General features: G+C 37.2%; 1 protein-coding gene across 1 annotated transcript in view; it reads left to right on the top strand.

The window, feature by feature from the left end:
• Window positions 1–10,593, top strand: part of Thsd7a (thrombospondin type 1 domain containing 7A) — a 413,636-nt gene extending 403,043 nt beyond the window's left edge. Inside the window, exons 24-28 of the mRNA XM_052173249.1 lie at window positions 3,289–3,384; window positions 6,059–6,141; window positions 6,841–7,051; window positions 9,381–9,468; window positions 10,191–10,593. Of these exons, the coding sequence (XP_052029209.1) occupies window positions 3,289–3,384; window positions 6,059–6,141; window positions 6,841–7,051; window positions 9,381–9,468; window positions 10,191–10,275 (563 nt within the window). The 3' untranslated portion in view covers window positions 10,276–10,593. The remainder of the gene's footprint in view (window positions 1–3,288; window positions 3,385–6,058; window positions 6,142–6,840; window positions 7,052–9,380; window positions 9,469–10,190) is intronic.
• Window positions 10,594–23,594: the final 13,001 nt, after the last annotated feature.

The following is a 23,594-nucleotide window of genomic DNA, read 5'->3' as shown; positions in this document are numbered from 1 at the left end:
CTCAGAGGATGCTGAACCACCTACCCATCCACTCCTGCCTCACCCCTTTAGCATCCCCCTTTTCTGGGGCATCAAGCCTCCACAGGACCAAATACATCCCCTCCCACTAGGCCAGAGAAGGCAATCCTCTGTTACTTATGTAGCAAGGGTCATGTAACAGCCCATGTATGCTTTTTGGTTGAGGCCTAGTTTCTGGGAGCTCTCAGGGGTCCAGTTAGTTGATACTGTTGTTCTTCCTATGGAGTTGCAATCCCCTTCAGCTCCTTCAGTCCTTCCCCCTAACTCTTTCATTGAGGTCCCTGGGTTCAGTCCAATGGTTGGCTGTAAGTATCTGCATTTGTTTCAGTCAGGTGCTGGTAGATCCTCTCAGAAGACAGCCATGCCAGGCTCCTGACTGCAAGCACAACATAGCAGCAGCAATAGTGTCAGGGTTTGGCGTCTGCACTTGGGATGGATCCCAATGTGGGGCATTCTCTGGATTACCTTTCCTTCACTCTCTGCTCTATTTTTATCCCTGCATTTACTTTAGACAAAAACAATTCTGGGTTAAAAATTTTGAGATGGGTGGGTGGCCCCATCTCTCAACTAGAGGCCATGTCTATCTACTGGAGGTGGTCTCTTCAGGGACTATCTTCCCTCTGTTGGGCATTTCTGCTTGTGCCATTTCCTTTGGGCACTGGAAGCCTCCCATATTCCTAGTGTTTTGGACTTTCTAGTGATTGTAGCTCCCCCATTCCCCACCCTACACTGCTGCATATTTCTATTCATTCTTCTGGCCCTCTGAATTCTCTCCTGTTTTCCCCCATACTTGATTCTGTTCCCCCTTTTCTCCTACCCTTCCCCTTTCCTTCCCAGGTTCCTCCATCCCTCTCCCTCCTGTGATTATTTTGTTCCCCCTTTTAAAGTGGAATTGAAGCATCCTCACTTGGGTCTTTCTTCTTGTTAAGCTTCATATGGTCTGTGAATTATGTCATGGGTATTTTGTGGATTCTGTGAATTCTGATCTGTTTGGCTAATATCCACTTATCAGCAGTATATTATCATGCATGTCCTTTTTTTGTCTGGGTTACCTTACTTAGGATGATATTTTCTAGTTCCATCCATTTGCCTGCAAAATTCATGATTTCCTTATTTTTTAAAGCTGAATAGTATTCCATTGTATAAATGAAGTATCCCTTCTATGTCCATTCTTCCCCTGAGGGACATGTGGGTTGTTTCCAGCTTCTGGCTATTACAAATAAGGCTGCTATGAACATAGTGGAGCATGTGTCCTTGTGGTATTGTAGGGTATCTTTTGGTTATATGCCTGCCTAGGTGTGATATGTTTGAGTCTTTAGGTATAAACACTTCCAATTTTCTGAGCAACAACATCATATTGATGTCCAAAGTAGTTTTACCAGTTTGCAATTTGAAATCTATTCATTTAGTTCTGTTGAATTTGTGTTGAATGACTGAATTTGCTAATATCTACTTACAGTTGAGAGTTAAATTAGAAATAAATTTTTAGTGGCTACAAATATGATTCATAGGTTAAGTGCTAGCCATGTAAGTATGAAGACATGAATTCAAATCTCAAAGATTGTAGGGAAAATCAGAAGTATTTCCAGAAGCTTGAGGTCCAGATAGCTTGCTGTATTCAACAGCAAACAAAAACAAACTTTGTTCCAAATAATATGGAAATTGAGAACCAATAACCAAGGTTGTCCTATAACCTTCACACATGTGCCTCTAGACTCTGTGTGTGTGTATGCACATACGCACACACACACGCACACACATGCACGCATATACACACACACATAGGAGGGGGGAGTACAAGATTCTGGTTTTAAAACATGGAATATTATTTTAAAAATGTTTAAAAATATTATGTTAAAAATACTAGAAGCCTAAGAGAATTGGGAGCATCGATTGTGTATTTATAGCAGTAACCAAACATAAATCTAATATTTTCCATTTGTTTAAAAAAGTAACAAAATTAAAGAACTACAAAAGCATTGTACATTCAGACTTTTAATATGGTCTTAGAAATTGGTAAATAACACATTGGTGAGAATTAACTATTTTAATTTTACAATAATTTAACATAGATAATGATGGACATACATGTTCATGTGTCTTTTTAGGTATATATACATATATGTATGTATGTATATGTATATATATATATATATACATATATATATATGCATACAGAATTAGTCCCTCAATATTTGCAGCAAGTTCCATATCCATAACTTCGGTGCATTACAATGTCACAGCTTGGAGTATGGTGATATCTTAATAACAGTAAAAATCTTGGTATCTCATGGTTAATATAAGACTCAAATTCTTAGCTTTGTTTTGTAATAGCTAAGAAATGTGACACATAACATACAGTAAGCACAGAAAATGTCACCTTACATTGAAAATTGGAAGAGGAGACCTAAAATGCTGAGAAAATATAGAATAAAAACTAATGAACTAGATGATTTAACCTAATACTTGGGTAAAATTTCCAGCCCTGCCAATATAATCTTCCTACATTTACCAACCACATAAAATATTCCCTGTTCCTGGGATAGAGTAGCTCTGTCCCAGAGTAGTACAGAAGCTCGAAATTTGAAATTAAATAGCAGGATTCCCCAGCATGTAATAAGGACACATGCTCCACTATGTTCATAGCAGCCCTATTTATAATAGCCAGAACCTGGAAAGAACCCAGATGTACCTCAATGGAGGAATGGATACAGAAAATGTGCTATATTTACACTATGGAATACTACTCAGCTATTAAAAACAACGAATTCATAAAATTCTTAGGCAAGTGGGTGTTATTAGAGAATGTCATTCTGAGTGAGGTGGCCCAATCACAAAAGAACACACATTGTATGCACTCACTAATAAGCAGATATTAGCCCAGAAGCTCGGAATACCCAAGAAACAATTCACATATCAAATGATGCCCAAGAAGAAGGAAGGAGAGGGCCCTGGTCCTGGAAAGGCTCAGTGTAGCAGTGTAGCAGGACAGGGAAGTAGGAATGTGTTGATTGGGGAACAGGGGGAAGGAGGAAGGTCTATGGGACTTTCGGGGAGGGGGATACCAGGAAAGGGGAAATCATTTGAAATGTAAATAAAGAATATATCTAATAAAAAATAAATTAATTAAATAAAAACCAGGGCAGGGAAATGAAGTGTCAATACGAAATGGCAGTGAAGGAAACTTAGAAATTGATAGTACAACTGGAGAAGAAACCCTCTCTCATGGTCCGGAGCGATGTCACATCAGCGCTTGCTCTATGCCTGCAGACGGACAGTGCTACGAGTACAAGTGGGTGGCAAGTGCTTGGAAGGGCTCCTCTCGAACAGTCTGGTGTCAGAGGTCAGACGGCGTAAACGTAACAGGTAAAACACCAATGCTGTCGTTTGTCTAAATGCATTCTTGTAATACATAATTCAGCTGAGTACTGAAGGACCCTTGCTGTGTCACCGACACATTGTTGGAATCAAGAAATACATGGTGTGTACGTGTCTGGTGACCAGTGCTAAATTATTTTACTTTAAAATATTAAAATATCTCAAGTTCTCTCTTTACTATCTCCTCTGGACAGTACCATTAGAATATATTTAATTGAAAAACCACTTAATGTTAATAAATAAATATAAGTGATACTTTGAATTTTCCATAGGGATTTTACATATTAGCAAATTAGTATATGTGAAGAAAATGATAATTACTCCTTTCTCTACTTCTGCTCTTGTGCTTTGGGGATGAAACAGAGCAATGGAGTATGCTCATATAAATATAATCTACTGAAATTAGCAAACCTAATAAGATATTTTATTGATTAATAAGGAATATTTGTCAATAAATCCAGTGAGATGAAAAGAAACTTCAGATTGAGTATGTATTGAATAGCCTGAAAAATCAGTGAAAACAAGACACAGTCAGAGCACAACTCTGCTTTGGACACATAAACACAAATTTAAAGCATTTTCCACAATTATCATTTTTAAATAATTCAATTGTCCAGGATTTCCACTTCAGAAGCAGGAGGGGTATTGGCTGTCAGCTGCCCAGGGCACCTGCTGGCTTGGGACACTTATTTCAACTCTTTTACAAGAAAAACAAAGTTGTATGCATTAGGGTGCCCCTGAGTAAAGTCCACTTGTGATTTAACTTTCATGTTTATTATGAGATCATAGGGCCTGCCAGGATCAACGCACTTCTTGGAAAACATCAACTTTTATATTGAATTTCAAGTGACCCAGGTCTATCGAAACCTAATTTCTTATTTCCTCTCTATGAAAGCCAGAACAGAATGTCAAATTATATTGTTATGAAGACAGATTTGTGTGTGTGACTAAAAGCTGTACCTAAAGCCTTTGATAATAGCCTCTCCCAGTGGACATATGCTATGTAATAGAAAAAACACCTACCAGGAAACTCTTCGCTGTCTCAACAGCATAATGGGGGGAGGAAAACACTCAGCCATTCGAGGCAGTGGGTGCTAAGAGCAGAGATGAGGCAATGCCGTCATTCCAAACCAGGTGTTGGAGATGTCATTTACTTACCTCATATCCTGGAAATGAATATACTTCATTGTTATGTGACTCAAAAGAAATTTAATAGTTTCCTAAAAAGTTCTATTTGATTGAAGGTTTGTTTTTTTTTTCAAAACAGACTCAAATAATATGTGTCTGTTGTTTTCTTGTAACACTATTGTTTTCCTACTGCAACTGAGACAGTTCGCCTAATGCAGAACTAAACCAAAATTTAAAGACTGACTGCTCAGTATAAATCACATTCTAAATTTCTTTTTAAAACAACAAAGTCCGTATAGGATTTTTTTTTCTCTGAAGAAACTAGTGTGTAAATGACCTATGATGAACCCTAAGTGTATTCTTCTGCTACATTCAGATGAGTTCCTTTTGGAAAACAAATGTAAAGTTCATTACCTATGTGGATCAATTGTTTTACTTGATAAGTTGTCATTATAAGGAAACCATGTGACAACTTTCTTTCATATATTTAGTGATAAGTTAGCATGGTCACCAACCTTCATTTGCTTTACAGTGACTGTTTTTGTGATATGATCATTTTTATTTTATCTTACTATATTTTGTTGCATTTTTAAAAAAATGCATGTATGAATGAAAACCTAAAAAATTATTTATAAGGTTAAAAGAAAAACTGATTCTGGAAATCTTTGATTGAGTCCAAAAAACTATGAACTCAATGAATAAAGAAAAGTTGTTTTGGCTAAAGTTGTGTTGCATTGAGTAAATATAGTTTGAAATTAAGAGTCCCAGTATGTCACCAATATTGTTTCTTTAGGGCAACTGTCTCTTTCTTTACAAGTCCCATATCAGTCAATTCACAGTTTGTAGTGTATGTGAGAAATAAATTGGAGGGATTAATTTCAATGGCAAATTGGAAAATAGTGCAAGCAAAGGACTTGGTAGGTTTTTTTTTTTTTGGTTTGGTTTGGTTTGGTTTTTTTTTGTTTTTTGTTTGTTTGTTTGTTTGTTTGTTTGTTGTTGTTTTTTTTGCCTTTCTTCCCAGCATCCACAAAATATCCGGAAGTAATAAGAACAGTGATTTTTCTCAAAACTAAATAAGCACTATAATAAACCCATTTATATAATGTTCAAACAAATTGAAACTTACTTTGATGGTTAGGAAAACTACCATTTTGAATAGCCAAGAAAGATATTTAACTATAAAACAAAATTCAATCTGTTTTGTTTGTAATTGCTATGCTTGGCTTGAGGAAATAGGTTATATAACCTATTTTTTCCCAACTACTATCAGAAATAGGTTTTATGAAACCAGTGTTTCAAATGTAGCAGCTACAAAATCAGCCCCTTGGCAATGTGTCTTAGACACTTATGAAGTACATACCACAGTGCTCATCTGGGTAAAAAGCCCAAAGTTCCTAATGAAATTGGTAGCCAGCCATTTCACAAATGTAGTACTTCTTAGAACTTCCAAAAGGATTCAAACTTCAAAGACAAGTGTGTATTTTTGTCACAGCAAGAGAAGTTATTTGTTAAAATAAGATTTTCTGTTCTGCAGGGGGCTGCCTGGTAGTGAGCCAGCCCGATGCTGACAGGTCTTGCAATCCACCCTGTAGTCAACCCCACTCATATTGTAGTGAGGTAAGTACACATTCATTACAGTGGACAAGCCACTTCTGTCATCCCACTGTCTCTGGTACCGTCCCTTTTCCGGGTCCCCAAAAAGCCATGGCAAGAGGCAGAAACCATCGACTTTTGTTTTAGATTAATTGAACAGTTCACAATGTACTTGACTTATTCACCTTTAAAAAGACTTATCATGAGGGCGCGGGGGGTGGGGCAAAGTTAATGAGGCTAAGGCAACCATTAGATGAGCAAGGGGTCCCCAAGGAAGAAGTGAGAGAAAGGATTGAAGGAGCTGAAGGGGTTTGCTACCCCATAGAAGGAACAACAACATGAACCAACCAGAAGCCCCAGAGCTCCCAGGGACTAAGCCACCAACCAAGAAGTACACATGGAGGGAACCATGGCTCGAGACACATATGTAGCAGAGGATGGTCTTGTAGAACTTCAATGGGAAGAGAAGTCCTTGGTCCTTTGACAGCTGTATGCCCCAATGTAGGGGAATGCCAGGGTGGGGGTGGGGACCAGGAAAGGGGATAACATTTGAAATGTACATAAAGAAGATATCTAATAAAGAAATTTTAAAAACAAAAAAGAAATTGCATGCAGTAAATTGTCTTGAAGATGCTTCCTAATGCTCTTTTCTCTGAGTAAGCCTAGCTGTCCTTTCTAAGATCACCTTGCATGTGTAGTGTGAGCCTCCCTGTTCTCCTGCAGATGAAGGCATGCCGCTGTGAAGAAGGGTACACTGAAGTCATGTCCTCCAACAGCACCCTTGAGCAATGCACACTTATCCCTGTGGTGGTGATTCCCACAGTAGAGGATAAAAGAGGAGATGTGAAAACCAGTCGGGCAGTTCACCCAACCCAACCCTCCAGTAACCCAGCAGGACGGGGCAGGACATGGTTTCTACAGCCATTTGGGCCAGGTGAAGCAACCAGACACTGAACTCAAAATTGTTTACTTAGACATTCCACCACTATCACAGTATATCTTTTAGTAACTAGGAGTTTTTCAAATAAATTATTATATCTCAATCAATGGACTCATTTTTAACACTGCAGCTATCTTTATGTCTTTTTGTTTTCACTGTAAACACAAGTATCCATGCCAAAATTCATAGAAATAAAACTACTTGCTTCAAAAAACTAATTGATATTATTTTCTAAAATCCATTCCTAAACTTGTAAGTATAATAAATATACACTGCACAAAGCAATGTCATAATGGCAATAATTAGAAAAATATGTTGTCACTTACAAGAGATAAATAAGAGTATAAAGGCATTAAGAGTTTTCAGTATAATAATACAGAGTGAGTGGTATGAACCTTTCATAAAGGAACGTGAGAAATGCAGGCCTGTGCCAAGAGCACTCGGCTGTTAGAACAATAAATAGCATCCTCAGTTCGCTCAGAGACTACACTCGGGCCAAATATACAGAGGCAGTGGTGGAGCCTTCCTGTAATGGTGGAATGACCCTGAGAGGCTGACCAGTCCATCGTTGTATTACAGCAGATACTCTTAGTATAGCCAGGATTGAACTTGAACCCAATGTAGGAATAAGGCTGCAAGCTTGAAGTGCTACTCTCTGCTTTGCAGACTTTCTCTTCCTAACTGGGATGGGACGCACTGTCTCCAGGTACAGAAACTGTCCTACCAGTGCTCCATAAGCAACACATATTCTGTCTCAATTCCTCTTACTACGGAGGAATTCCATACAAATCCAGACATCACCGACTTTATAATTTCATCAGAAACATGAGAAATGAAGAAAGAAATTGGCATAGCTAGCATACCTTGATGGATGGCCATTAAGTAAAAGCATTTCCCTTATAAGAGAACCAAAATTGAATGTTTAAGGTGTTTTAAAAATTTGGGTGATTACCATTATCCATAATCATTTCTTTTATTAGACTCTTAGCTGTACATACAATTGAGTTTGAAAAGCAGATTTGTCTGAAACAATGTAAGAAACTCTCCTCTCCAAGTTAGGAGATCAAATTACAATTAGAAACTTGGACCTTATCTGAAAATCCAACCAGCTCTCACAAACAAGAACATCTTTTCTCAGGTTAAGTAATTCTCTCTACTTTGTTTAATAATGTCCCCCAAACAATCTGAATATTTTTAAAATAATTTTAACAGAAAAGTGTAGCAGAAAAGATACCAGTAGTAAAATAGCTCTTTTGATTCTGAACTCAGCTCAAAAAGAAGGAAAAGAGAAGAAAAGAAAAGAAAAAAAGAAAAGAAAAGAAAAAAGAAAAAAGAAAAGAAAAGAAAAGAAAAAAAGGGAAAAACACTTTTTAAATCTCCAGGTTTAAAATTAAGTGATAGAATATTTGCTATTTCCAGCAAATGAGACTCTAACGAACAAAATACCTAGAACTAATTCTATCTGACACGTTTTAAATATTGGATAACTCTCCACAGGGTCTTTTTGTCCATATCTAATTGTCATACTCACACAGTATTTTAATATGAGTATTGCCCACATACTTATATGTACACACTGCCTGCATACTTCCATATTGGCTGCAGACAGTGTATGCTAATGTGAGCATCAAAGGAAGTAGGCAGCAGCATCCTAAAGAGCACATTCAAAGTTTTGTACTTAGAGCATAGTCCTTCAAGGACAAAGAAGCCTCAAAGCTGAACTAGAATAGTGCCTGTCACAGGGGTTGCACATTCCAGGAACTTTAGAAAAGACATATTCAAAAGTCCTATGCTATGTTATTCTATGTGATTATCTCTGAAAATTCTCTTATTGTCGAAGCACACTCTAAGAATAGACAAGATAAAAGATTATAATTGCCAAATAAAAAAGTTAGCATGTTACAAAATTTTTAAAATACAAGTGAATGGTCAAATACTTATCTGCATTGATTTCTAGTTTCATGAATTTCTCAAAAGCTGTACTGTTTCGCATCTTTGATATATTATATGCCATTCCTGAAGTAGGTGGGAAAGTCAAGGCATATGTGCACAGAACGATGCACATACTGTATTTGAGGTAAGATTTCATATAAAGAATTCAGAAAGGAACTCAGTATCTGAACGCAAACACAATTTGTTGCTTTTTGACTCTTTCCATTGCTAATTCCCCCAGAATGCAGTGCTTCCTAACTCCCCCTGGCTGCTATATATTATTGGTAACTGCTTAGAAAGAATGAGTTTGAGTCCTGAAGAGACCTGATCTTAAGTTCAAGGCAGTCATATATGTTCCAGACTAATGTAAACTAATATCTTTTCTTCTTAGATGGGAGACTAAAGACCTGGGTTTATGGTGTCGCAGCTGGGGCATTTGTGCTGCTAGTCTTCATTGTCTCCATGATTTATCTAGCGTGGTGAGTGTTTAAATATTTCAGAATCTAAAGGGAGATGTAAGACAGTTAATTCAAAGAAAATTCTCCAGTCGCCAGTAACTTAGGGACAGGCTAGTGTGTGAAATATTGTGCTACATTTACTTCATCTTCACACAACATTCTAAATTAAAAAAAATAAACTTTAATATTAGAAAGCCTAAAATCTATCTACCATATCTAAGGCATTCAGATTATAGAAATGCATCACAACTGTTCTGGGTCATTTTTTTCAAGATTTTTCTCATGAAGACATGCCATAGAATGTTGGTTTCATTAATGTGTGTGTGTATATATATATATATATATATATATATATATATATATACATTCATAGATACATACACACATACATACTTTTGCTTAGGGAAAATGTTATGATAATTCTTAATCTTATTTAGCTGAATTTGTAAATGTGCACTATTTATAAAAGTTCTGAGACAAACACAAAATATACTATAAAATCACTTCTATCCTGTCAATTAAGAAATTGGATAATTCAGCTTTTTATAAAATAATTAAATACCTTAAGACATCTTGGAACTGTGAAACTGAAAGATCACGAGACTGTATTCTAAAAGGCACTGGGAAATGTAGGTGGGCAATTTAGATCTACTGTTTTGTTTTGCCTTGCTCTTTTATTTAAAACAATAATATTTAAAATGAAAGACTGACTTTTTTTTCAAATTTTCCTAAATTTCCTACAGCAAAAAGCCAAAGAAACCCCAAAGACGGCAGAACAACCGCCTCAAACCTTTAACCTTAGCATATGATGGAGACGCTGATATGTAATATTGACTATTCCTGGACACAACCAGACTTGGCCTTTTCCCTTTATAGTAGACACCCAGAGGCCAGAGTGCCAGTATTCAAATGTGTGAATTATAATTAACTTTAACTGTTATGAACACCATCATTAAGTAAAAAGAAAAAATCCTACTCCCTCTGGGAATATTTGAGACAGTACCACTGACACATCGAGTCAGCTCTGAGAATTCTGAGAGATACAGTGGAATGCATGCTGTGTCCTGAGAGTTTTGTGGCATCTTTTCTGAAATCTACCCAACTGCAAAAAGAAAAAGAAAAAGAAAAAGAAAAAGAAAAAGAAAATAACCTCACTTTGATCTCTAAATTATAGTGAGAAAATTGGCCAACTGGGAAGCCAGATGCAAGATTGCTTACAGCACTAACCCACCGAACTTTCTAGCATGAAGAGTTCATACCTGAAGGCTTTACAAATCTACACTTAAGCATAACAACATGTATACTCGATCAAATGACTTACATTATGATGTGACCTTATATACTCGTTAATAAGCAACTTTTAACAGTGAAGAAGATGTAAGGCCTATGCTAGGCAGAAACCCATTGAGCAACGTGGCAACTTCATGGTTGATGGTAGCTTTGATTGGCCTGCATTTCAGAGACAAACTCTTTTATAAGACTTTACTCTTGTCTCTCTCTAATGTGTGAATGCTGGACATATTCTAGCCTTAGAAGAAGGGTCCTCAAGTTCGGTATTTTATAGTGGTTATTGTCTGGGAAACAAATATACTTGTGTTAATAGCTTTCTACTTTCCCTAATTTCACACTGGTTGCCTACATCTTTTTTGCTATATGGAAGGCACATTTTGCACTATATTAGTGCAGCAAGATAGGCACTTAACCAGGATTGCCATAGAAACCGCCTCTTTTCATATGAGATGAAGACATCTGTGCCAAGAGTGCTGTGGAGACATTTGCAAGCTTTTGTCCACTGAAGAGAATTAGTTCCAGAGAATTGGTAATGGGATCAAATCTGCTATTACACCTCCTGTTGATGCTCTTCCTTCCTGCTACAGCCATCATGATATTGACACCATGGCAATAATACAAGTGTTGAAGTCCCTAACCCAGACCCGAAGCTCCAATGTAGAACCCCTTGGTTGGGTTGCAGTTGCTCTTGGAAGGCTGTTTATGACAAGATTTATATATTTGTTATCTTTGTTTAAAAAAAGAAGAAGAAGAAAAGCAAAGGAAAAAAAGGACTGGTTGTCTTCATAATTTTGAGTAGATGGAGAAAATAGTGTATCAATGATTTTTCTAACAAAAGGGATTCAAAATTATTTGTTAGCTTTCCTGTCTTCCTGATTTGCCTTTTCAGTATGAGGTAGGCCTTTCAGGCAGTATTTCATAGTCATGGCTTTTTGCCCTTCTCATGGTTGAAATCCGAATTAGTGTGATTTATTAAAATATAAAATGTAAGAAGAAAAGAATGAATGATCTTGTCCAGAGCTTGCTTAAAAAAAAATCTAGAGCAGCAGTCATAAGCCTTAAAAGCAAAAGACCAAACAGGAAATGTTTTCAGTCAGGTCTTTAGTTCAGCTCAGAACACTGCCTCTGTGCAATACTTCCAGAGAAGTCAGCAGAAAAACACCATTTTCCAGTAGAACTTTTCTTCCACAAGAAGATAGCCAGCTACATTTTCATGTCTTAGTTTGCTGACCTGCTTTGTACTCTAGATGTGGTTTTAGAGCTAGCTCTACATTATATCATCATTAGCTTCCAGTCACTTCCTCTCTGTCTATTGAGTGTGTTTAATTTCACAGGTGACAATTCATAGTCATTAACTTATGATTGTTGGGAAATGAACTCTGTGTTCACTGGCAAAACCCAGGAAATGCCACCATGGAATATAGCTCACCTCTTCTGAAAGGGGAAGCTAATCTGTGTTATGAAAAAACACTCACATATTTCTGGCAATAAATACAACATTAGCCTTGGGAGAATGGGGACCACCATGCTTTTCAGTCTTTTAAACATGGTAAACATGTGATTTTTATTTATTTCATTTTATTATTTTTTTTTTATCTGAAACATGTCTGTATTGCTGGAACTGTAGTTTTGTTAGTGAGGTATTTGACTTCACCGGCTGTGTCTGAGCTCCCTCTGCTGTCCATTAGAACAGCTTTTTCTGCCAAGATTAGAAATGAATTCTGTGTTGTAATCTCCCAAATGAAAACTCTGTATATATATAATTCAATATGAAAACAATGTGATGAATGCTTCTTACTTATGCCAAATGTAATACACTAAATGATTATGCCATTTCAAAGAGATCAGATAGCCAAGGATTTTATTGAGGTAAATCATTAAAGCAGAAGGAAAAATAATATTGATATTCTGAAACTGTAATCTATCTCTCTCTCTCTCTCCCTCTCTCTCTCTCTCTTTCTCTCTCTCCTCCCTCCTTCCCTCTCTCTCTCTTTCTCTTTCTCTCACACACACAATATCAGTCTTTCAAATAATCTTCAAGTTAAGCTCTTTGAATAAAATAAGCTCAGTCTCTCCAAAACAGATGAATCACAATCTCTGTGGGTAGTTGAAAATTTTTAATAATCTGATGAAGTATGGGCAACACTTAGAAATCTTGAGATAGGAAATACAATAGGATATTTTTTCTTATCCAAACTACACTTATGGTATTTTATAAAATGTGATTAATTATAAAAACAAATTAATATTCTCCTATCTAGGATATGGAAACCAAATCAAAAATTAAAAAATGTTGTGAAGATGGAAAATGATTATGAATAACTAATTATATTTAAAATACTATATTCATGTGGGAGAAACATATTTGATATTCATCATTAGGATAAATTAATACTGTGTCATCTATTGTTAGAAAGGTGGGGAAAAGAATGTATTCATTTGGATAACTAGGACAAATGGAAGGTTATCGTATTCACATACAGATCATTCTATAGAGTTTACAGGTAAATAAATGCTGTAATTTTCCTAGAACTTTATTTTCAGAAGGGAAATGCTGGAAACCTGTTAGATGATTCCTTTTCCTTTCCAAAGCAATCTGTGGGCAGGAAGAAAACAAGGGGGCAGGGAGGGCGAGAGGGAAAGAAGGAGAGAGACAAGGAACAATGAAGGAAGGAAGAAATGAAGAAAGGAAGGGAAATTTTCTACTTGATTTTAAAGGAATGAACAAAAGCAGACGTTTAGAGAATTTGGCTGGATTGTCCCAGGAAAAGTTGCATGGCTAATTCCCCTCGAAAGGGACCGATTTGCCTGTTCATTGGTGCCCATCCAGTCCACTGACTATAATAAGCTCTATTTCGAAACCTACATTCTTTTGACTGTAGCTTAAGCCAATTAAAAAGGAGTATGTTAAAGCATGTCCTTAAATTATGTAATAAAGCACAAATTGCTTATAACAAGGCATATTCCATTTTACATGGAAGACACTTTTCAGGGCACTTAAAATTAGTAACGGCTTTGGTATACACAGGTCACTAAGACATCCAAAAGAAGAAAAGCATGCTTTATGAAAGCTACTTGCCCTGGTATACATCACTATAGATTCTTTATAAGTCTGCTTAGAACTTTTCCACAGGGACTCCGAGTGTCCGGATATGCTGGGAAGAGTAGCAGTGCTCACTGTGGCTTAATCAGAACCATTAGGTTCCTGAATAGTTCAAGATAAAGCCATTGCTTGTGAAGGAAGAGAGCAGCTCTTCCCACACATTTGTTCACTTCTTCTAGCTACTGCATCCTTGGCCCTGGGTGACACTTTTCTCTGCCTAGCCTCTCACATTCTATTCTGATTGTTTATGGCCTCGTCTGCCGTGTTCCAATCCACCTTCCACTAAACATGCCCAAGAATTTATAAGGAAAACTGCAGTATAATTATTAACTCATAATATTATATTACTATGGTCTAACCAGATAGTAAACCTGGAAATATCTGAAGCAAGCAACCTTGCCAGTGGCAAAAACCTACTTTAGTTACTGTACCTGGCTATAAGTTTTATTGTTCCGTTTTGTAGCTGTTTAGCTTCCTTTTCTTTCTATAGGCAATAATTTGTGTTTTATCCAATTCTGAGCTTCAATAAGTTCCCTGGCTATTTTTCTATAATCTGTTTGTGTTTATTTTTAAAAGTAAGCATTTAGATTCCATTTCTGGTACTTTTTCCTGCCCATTTTTTCACAGAAATATGAGGAAAGCAGGCTCTATTGCTGTAAAATATAATTATTCCTATTGAAATAAAACCATCAGTTATAATGTAATTATTTGTATTTAAATGGAATATGCTTGTCAAAGCAATGACTAAAGAATAAAGAAGAGTCATGCACATGTCAAAGGAAGACTAAAACTAAAATCCTTGGTTTGAAAATGTCAAATCTTATACTTACATTGTTAATAGCCAATATCCTCTTATTCTATTTTCTTCTTTTTTTAATTATTATTTATTTTTCTCTCTTTTTTTTATACTCCAGATTTTAGGCCCCTCCAGGCCCACCCTCTGACTGTTCCACATCCCTTACCTCCTCCCTGTCCCCCTGTCATCACAAGGATGTCCCCACGCCTTACATATCAGCACAAAAGCCTGTGTCTATCAGTAGTGGACAGAAAAGAGAACCTATTTCTAGGAAGATTTAGAGTCAGAATAGATTTGCAAAATCATGCTTGCATAATGTCCTGGAATCTTGTTATTTGTAAGTTGTCTCCTAGTTCAAATGCCTTTTGTCCAGTTCCCCTTGTAGGACCGAGGATTAGACAGGCCAGGAGCCCCTCAAAAAGTCGACAAGAACTCCTGCAGAGCATACCTTTGCCCTCTGAGTCTAGTTTGGGCTTGAGAACAGAACTCCCTGTTCTTTACATCATAATCCCCCCTGGTCCTACCTTCAGATGTCTTGGCTGATGTCCACAAGGAAGTATGGACCCAGCAAGTGGTTTCATCTTTGTCTTATTCATTTTTGTTTGTTTGCTTGTTTTTTTTGTTTTTGTCAACAAGATATTTTTCAGTGTGATAAAAACTGTTCTTTTTAATGGAGACAGTGAGAAGTGGTTATCTACAATATTAAATTAAAAAAAACAAATGTTAAATAGTGTTAAATTTGCATTTTTTAATTCCGCTCTAGAATAAAATCTGGAAATGTCTGAAGCAAGCAACCTTGCCAGTGGGTAAAAGCCTACTTTACTTACACTATAAATGGCTGTAAGTTTTATTGTTCTGTTTTGTGGTTGTTTTGGGTTCCTTTTCTTTATGTAGATAATAATTTATAGTTTATCTAATTCTGAGCCTCAATAAGATATCTGGCTTTTTTTTTTACACTCTTGTTTTTTAATTAAACACTTAGATTTAATTTCTGGTACTTTTTCTGCCCGTTTTTATTCACAGAAATTTGAAGATATCCGTATGTATGACTGTAAAATTTAATTTTATCAAAGTTATAATCTATTGTTCTTTAAATTATATTGCTCTAAGTAAGCACTCTTTTATTAATTTATCTACCTGAATATTTATTTTGTTGGAGTAAGGAGCTGTCTGTGAATCTTTTGTTAATATTACTTTGTAAATTGTGTAATTTATTATTTTAAATTATGCATACTTCTTTTCTAATGCACAAAATATCTATGTACGAGGAACTGCAGGTTGGCAAATACTGTCACTAAGCTTATGCAGCTAATGGGTTGGATGGCGTGTGGAGATGTAATGTGCTTTTCTACATTTTCATATGGGTTATTTGTAAATATCTATATTGCTGACAGACATAAATCCAGAAGTCATTTTCATTCTAACTGTGTGTGGCTCTGTGCTTCATTTGTGTCACCTACTTCTTGCGCATGGATAAAAACACTTATTTGGTGAGCACCCATGTGCTACCTTTCATTATTTTACTTTTGTGATCTGTTTACAATTCCACTACAGAAAGTTTGGGAAATTCAGATGTCTCTTAAAACATCAGTTGTTGAGCCAGCTGAGACCAGATGACTTGTCATGGTCCCTAGGCCTCTTTGTATTTGGGTCAACTAACAGGGCGCTGGCAGAGGATGGATAATCAGGACAGCACAAAGAATAGCTCTTCCTCCTTCTTCCTCCTAAGTCTGTGTCCATTAAAAGCAAAAAACAAAAACAAAAACAAAAAAACAAAAAAAACAAAAAAACAAAAACAAAACAAAGAAAACCCTGACATTCTGGCTACACTTTCTGTGTGTTATGTATTTCCTATATAGCTCACTTGCCTCTCTGATGTGCTCACCCTGGAACACAGCACTACCCGGGTTATTAAACCCACTACTCTCAAATGCCCCGCCCCTTACCACCTCTCCCTAAAACTCTTCATATCATAAAGCAGCTCCTGCTTCCTGCGGATCTCCAGTCAGATGCCACGTCTTCTGAGAAGTTTGCCATGACGGTAATCTCTCTACTCTCACATCTCCTTTACTTTGCTTTAGTCTTGTTTGCTTATTTTCTTCTTACTTTGCTTGCTGGAGCCCCCACCTCTACATCTACACACGGGAGAAGCCAGTTCCTCACGTTTTATTCCTCGATTGGAATGACGAGCAACACATAGTAAGACTAATAAATTAGCGAATACCTGATTAATGAGAACGGAACGAAGAGTGAGCTGCAGAGCTAACGGGTAGCATGTGGCTGACCACAGACATCAGAGCAGGAAATAAAGAGGGCCCTAGGGACAGCAGAGGATAACACATCCAAAACTGCGAGGTATCGGTGCTCTGTGCAAGGAGGTAGCAAGGGTTCAGAGGCCAGAGAATTTCTTCAAAGTTCCAAGTTTTTGATACTCTACTGTTGAAAATCCTATTTATTTTCCATTTTTACTTGCCTAAGGTTTACAATCTAACCATTATTTGTGGCATAGACAGAACAGAAGCAGATTGGTTACACATGGAGCTAGCGTGGCTGAGGTTAGCACTACATAGCTATCGAGAGCTAAGCATATTCCAGTAAGATGGGCAGTCATTGGTTTGCTAAACAATGGTAAAGACACGATCTGTAGAAGAGCTTCACTGTACTTAGCTCTCTGCTTTACCTCAAATGCATGGCTAAGTCCACTGTGACTGGATCAGAGCCCTCAGACTATTGGAAAATGAATGAAGCTGCAACTGAAAAATAAAAGAGAAGCCTTTATTCCAGACTACAAAAGAAGTCTGATTGCTCTATTCAGTTTCAAAATAATTTATTTTTATGTTAGTGATAATTAAATTATGTGATATTTGTTTCAATGAAAAAGACAGTAGAAAAAAACAAACAAACAAAACACTGTCAATCAGAGTGATTCCAAAACCCTCAAAAAATTGTTTTGGAAGTCTAGAGAGGGACATTCAATACCTCAATACCTACAAAGTGCACTAATCCACCAAGGAATAACTCCATCCTATGTTAGGAAAGCAATGGTGTGACTTCTTTGAGAAGTAAAATGAATTTCGAAATGGGAATCAGCTGCTAAGTCCAGAGGGTGAGGTGAAAGACAAAGCACCCATGTCAAGGGAGAGGGCGGGCCCACGTCTGTTTCTCACAACCACAGTTCATTGACAGAGAACCCTGTCAACCACATCCCCAGTGACCCGCCTCCTGACAGCTGATGCCTCACTGTTCATTTCACAGTTTTTTGTTACAAAAGAACTCCTTGTTCCTCCTGGCCCCTGGGTTTCTTTTTTACACTATTTATCACATTGTACCATTTCTTTGCCTAAGAGTTCCCGCCCTTTCCTCTGATGACCCATTGCTGCTTGTGTGGGGTGTGATTTAAATGAGGAGATCAACAATGAAGCATCCTGGATGGAGAGGGGGGCTGGCTGAGTACAGAAAGACCTGTCATTCAGAGAGACTGAGGGAATCACAGGAAAATCGAATTAAAAATTGCCCCATGGTGATGGATAAATGGACAGTCTGAGACTGGATCAGGCAGTGATCCTGACAGAATTACATACTTACTGCAAAATCATGTGGAAACATTTGTTCATCAAATAAAAACTAACGAAGTCTTTGGTGCAATTCCCTTCGATCTAGACATCATGTGGCTTTCAAAATGAATTACTAGGCAGAAACAGTTGAATGCAATTACAGACTCATATTCCGACACACATGTAGCAATAGCTTAATACAACAGCCATTTTTATTGCAATACCATGTGGAGGGACAGCCCGTTGGTGTGCAAGTAATGAGCGTAAAAGGAGCACTGGAAGCTTCATGTCTAACCAGGTCTGCTGTGAAATAGAAACAGGACAGTAACAGCAACTGACTTGGTGAGGAGATGACCCAATAGATGAGAAAACAAATGCTAATCATCTATTACCTTACAAACATAAAAAGTTTAAACTTCATTTTTTATTGTCAAAAGAAGTATTACCCAGCTTAAGTCAGGAAGAAACAAGGTCAACACTATATTTATTTAAAAATACAGCCTTTGATGTACTAATTCCACTTCTTAGATCTTCTAATACATAGAAATATATGACGATAAAAAGACACATGAGAAAAGGGGAGGAGAAACAATGTTAGCAGGATAACACACAATGTATTTGTATTTGTACATTATGTGTGTGAGCATGTGATAAAGAGAGGATAGGTAAATGAGTGGTTTCTGTAGAGCATCCACACGGTGATAGTGCTATCATGGTAACTATTGTAGCAAGTTTATTGCTGCCGAATTATAAAAGCCTAGAAAGAGGCAGACATAACAAAAGGCTTTGGGACATGTAATGCACAATCACAAGTGAGGAATGAACTTGGAGAGAGGGGAAAGGAGCCACTGGAGAAGGGCCTGGGGGCTGCAGAGGGCTGCAGGGGAGAGGAATGGGTAAGAATACAGTGTGACACATTTGTGTGCATGTGCATGATGAATCCAACACTTTAGGCTAAGCCCAGGTTCTTAGGTCAAAATTAAATATGGTATACCAATAATACAAGATCTTGTACATAAGTTCATTTACCTTCTGTCTTCATCAGAAAGAACGGTTCATGAGAATTCCCAGAACACACATTAACAAAGTATCAGTTATGCTTTGTTAAGGATGAAGACATTTAGCTTTTAATTTATAATCTGTATGTCTACATGTATATGTATCCATATCCATATACATCATATACACATACACATATACATACACTAACTTAATTCTGTGGTGTGGGAGATGAAACCTTTCTTTCCAACTTATGCCTATATCACTTATTGTAAATAGAACCACTGATTGGAAACTCACCCAAAGAGTTTTGACATAGGATGAAATTTAAGAATATTTCCTTGTAAAGCTGACTTTAGAAGCAATCATAACTGAGGGTCCTTCAATATGAATAAAGGAAAAAATGTTGATTCTCAATCTTTGGAGTAAGAAACATTTTTCAACCTCAGTCCTTATCTATAATAATAGCCAAAAGCTGGAAAGAACCCCGATGTCTCTCAACGGAGGAATGGATACAGAAAATGTGGTACATTTACACAATGGAATACTACTCAGTTATTAAAAACAATGAATTCACAAAATTCTTAGAAAAATGGATGGAACTAGAAAATATCATCCTGAATGAGGTGACCCAATCACAAAAGAACACACATGGTGTGCACTTACTGATAAGTGGATATTAGCCCAGAAGCTTAGAATACCCAAGATACAATTCACAGATCACATAAAGCTCAAGAAGGAGGAAGACCAAAGTGTAGATGCTTAGATCCTTCTAAGAAGGGGGTCCAAAGTACCCATAGGAGGAGATACAGAGACAATGTGTGGAACATATGCTGAAGGAAAGGTCATCCAGAGACTGCCCCACCTGGAGATCCATCCCATGTACAGTCACCAAACCCGACACTATTGTGGATGTCAAGAATGCTTGCTGAGAGGAGCCTGATATAGCTGTCTCCTGAGAGGCTCTGCAAGGACCTGACAAATATAGAAGTGGATGCTCACAGGTATCCATTTTACTGAGCACAGGCTATCCAAAGGAGGAGCTAGAGAAAGGACCCAAGGAGCTGAAGTGGTTTTTAGCCCCATAACAGGAACAACAATATGAATTAACAAATACTCCCAGAGAGTCCCCAGGAACTAAACCACCAACCAAAGGTTACACATGGAGGGACCCATGGCTCTAGCTGCCTATGTAGCAGAGGATGACTTTGTTGGACATCAATGAGAGAAGAGGCCCTTGGTCCTGTGAGGGCTTGATGCCCCAGTATGGAGGTATGCAAGGACAGGGAAGAGGGAGTATATGGGTTAGTGAGGAGGAGGGGGGGTTGGAATAGGGGGTTTTCAGAGGGGAAACAAGGAAAGAGGATAACATTTGAAATGTAATAAAAGAAAATATCTAATTAAAAAAGCCAAATATTAGGACTTAAATATAGATTTTTGGATGTTATATGTGCATATGTGTATGGAAACACAAAAATGCATATACTTTCTATAATTAAACTACAGGCAAAGAGAAGATGAAAGAGAAAAATCTGATGGAATTTTATAATAATTTAGGCAATTCTCTATTATATACTGTGTATCAAATTATAGTATTATTAATATGAAAATTATTACAACTGGAAAGCCATTGAAATGGTGCAGAGGGTAAAGAACTTTTACAGCAAAACCTAATGACCTGATCCACATAGTAGAAGGAGACAGCTGATTCCTGAATATTGATTTATAATCTCTATGTGTGTGGTGGGATATGTGTGAGGGTACACAGACACATATATACAAAACACACAAGCAAAACCAAACAATAAATACATAGATGTAAAAATTTGTTTTAAAATTATATTAGTTAATATTTTAATTGATACAGAACAAGAGCTGAGTCATATTTCCCTTTCATTTCTTCTTCCTTAGAATTTTAATTAATTGTTTATATCACTTTGTTTTATTACAGCCTTTTTTTTAATCCATACTTTGTTTTGGTTGATTTGCCTGCATTTTTGCCTACCGTCCTGACTTTGCCATTTTCCACTGTATAATTTCAGCCTTTAGTATTCCCATAGCTCACATATTCCAGATTTTAAGGGGTGTAGGATTTCTGGACTGGTGTAAAATAATGAAAGGCAGCATGAGTTGCCTTTAATACCTTCTGAAAAATACTGTGCACTTCTTTTTGGCTTTTTTTTTTAACCATGCCTTTAAAAAAGAAAATTAAAACTAGCTGGCTCATTGTTGTGAACGACAGAGCCAACTTTCAACATGTCAAAAGAATAGCAACACCAAAGAGGAGTTACCTGGCAAAGTGGCCATTGCCTGAGCTTAAACTTAATGGGCTGAGAAAGAAGGCTTCTGTGCCATTAGGGAGAGCAGCGGAGGAAAGGCGGCTCTTTCTGTCTGGGATGGACAGTGCTTACCAGAAAATGAACAGCTTGTCTGGACTCAGGGAAACACCAAGGTGGACAGAGGCCTGATCATTGTCTTCCTGATTACAGATCCATTTTCAATGATTGAAACTAATCAAAAAGGTGGGAAAAGGAGTCGAGGAATGTGCATCAAGCCCTCAGAGGAAAAGTGACAAAAATTCTTCTCTATTTATCTCACCCTGCACTCTATTATAACTTGACTGTTACTGGCAAGAGCAGTGAGCACAGGAGAAGCTTCTATCTTCCACCCAGAACTATCTAGAAGTTGAGAAATAATGAACCACCTGATGTTTATGGTTGGTCAGTCGAGTGCAGGTGAAGTTAGGATGCTATTTACCAGATGAAAATGAATTAGCATGGGCTGGAGAGTTGGCTCATTGGTTAAGAGCACTGACTGCTCATCCAGAGGTCCTGAGTTCAATTCTCAGCAACCATATGGTGTCTCACAACCATCTGTAATGGGGCCTGATGCCCTCTTCTGGTATGTCTGAAGACAGCAGCCATGTACTCACATATAAAATAAATAAACATTTAGGCCCAGGCAGTGGTGGTGCACGCCTTTAATCCCAGCACTTGGGAGGCAGAGGCAGGCAGATTTCTGAGTTCAAAGCCAGCCTGGTCTACAGAGTGAGTTCCAGGACATCCAGGATTATACAGAGAAACCCTGTCTAAAAAAAAAAAAAAAAAGAAAAGAAAAGAAAAAAGAAAAAAGTAAGAAAGAAAATGAATTAGCTTTAACATTCTCCAATTGATTCACTAATATGATAGCCCTGAGTAAGTTGTTTATACTACAGCATCAAAGAGATTACAGAGAATTAAATATAAGTAAGCACTTGATAAAAGCCACTTGGTTGATGACATATCAGAAAAATCTAAACCACATTAATAGATGTGGTATAATTACTTATTGGGCACAGACAATAGAATGTACTGTCCATCTCTCTACCCTGCTGTTCATTGTAAATAACAGTTGGCCCTAATAAATACCAAGAACAACAGGCTTTGAAGACATAGCAGGAAAGAAACAATATGTGAAATTTCATTTCATGGAACATACATTCTAATAAGGGGAATTTGACAAATAAATAAAGGCAGAATGGAGTGCATTGTGCTGAAATACCATGAGGGAAAGTGAAGTATGGCAAAAGTCATAATAACTGCTAGAATGTGGAGAAAGAGAGGTCACGTGATAAAATATATTGGGAAAATATTGATTGAGAGAAATAGAAACATTTGCACAAAAAACAGAGAGGAAACATGATTTACTCACTAGAGACTTGCACAGCGTAATGTGAAGACAAAAATTCTGCCAACCAACAATGGTTGGTTGTTCAATGAGGAAGCATCTCCCACCATCTTCTTTGACACATGTCGTATGATGCTCTTCCTAACAGAAACTGTGGAGAATGGCTATACTGAGAGAGGTGAAAGTTCAGTATCCAAATCACCCCAGCCTTCTAACACTATTGAAATCTCCTGTGTCTTCTTTAGACACATATTTCTCCTGATATATTTGCAAAGATATATGTGCAGCAGTACGCTTGTCACTGCACAATTCCATATGTTAGAAATCCTGAGCAAATGAATACCTAAGACACAATTTACATATCAAATGATTCCCAAAAAGAAGGAAGGAGAGGGCCCTGGTCCTGGAAAGGCTTGATGCAGCAATGTAGGGGATTACCAGGACAGAGAAGTGGGAGGGGGGTTACTGGGGAACAGATGGAGGGAAGAGGGCAAACCAGGAAAGGGAAAATCATTTGGAATATAAACAAAGAATATAGAAAACACAAAAAAAAAGAAAGAAAAGAAAAGAAATCCTGAATGAATACTCCAGCACTAGTAAGTTCTATAAACCTGATTGTGACATCACAGACAGTGCTCAAAATACATGTGAAATCATATCAGCACATTCAAAGAAATATGCAAAATTCACACAAGGCAAATTATAAAGGTTTTCAATATGACTGTAATGCAGACTTTTT

This window comes from Apodemus sylvaticus, chromosome 2 (genome assembly GCF_947179515.1).
Source record: "Apodemus sylvaticus chromosome 2, mApoSyl1.1, whole genome shotgun sequence".
Taxonomy (NCBI): domain Eukaryota; kingdom Metazoa; phylum Chordata; class Mammalia; order Rodentia; family Muridae; genus Apodemus; species Apodemus sylvaticus.
Note: the sequence above shows the minus strand (reverse complement) of the source record. Positions and strands in the feature narration are given on the sequence as shown.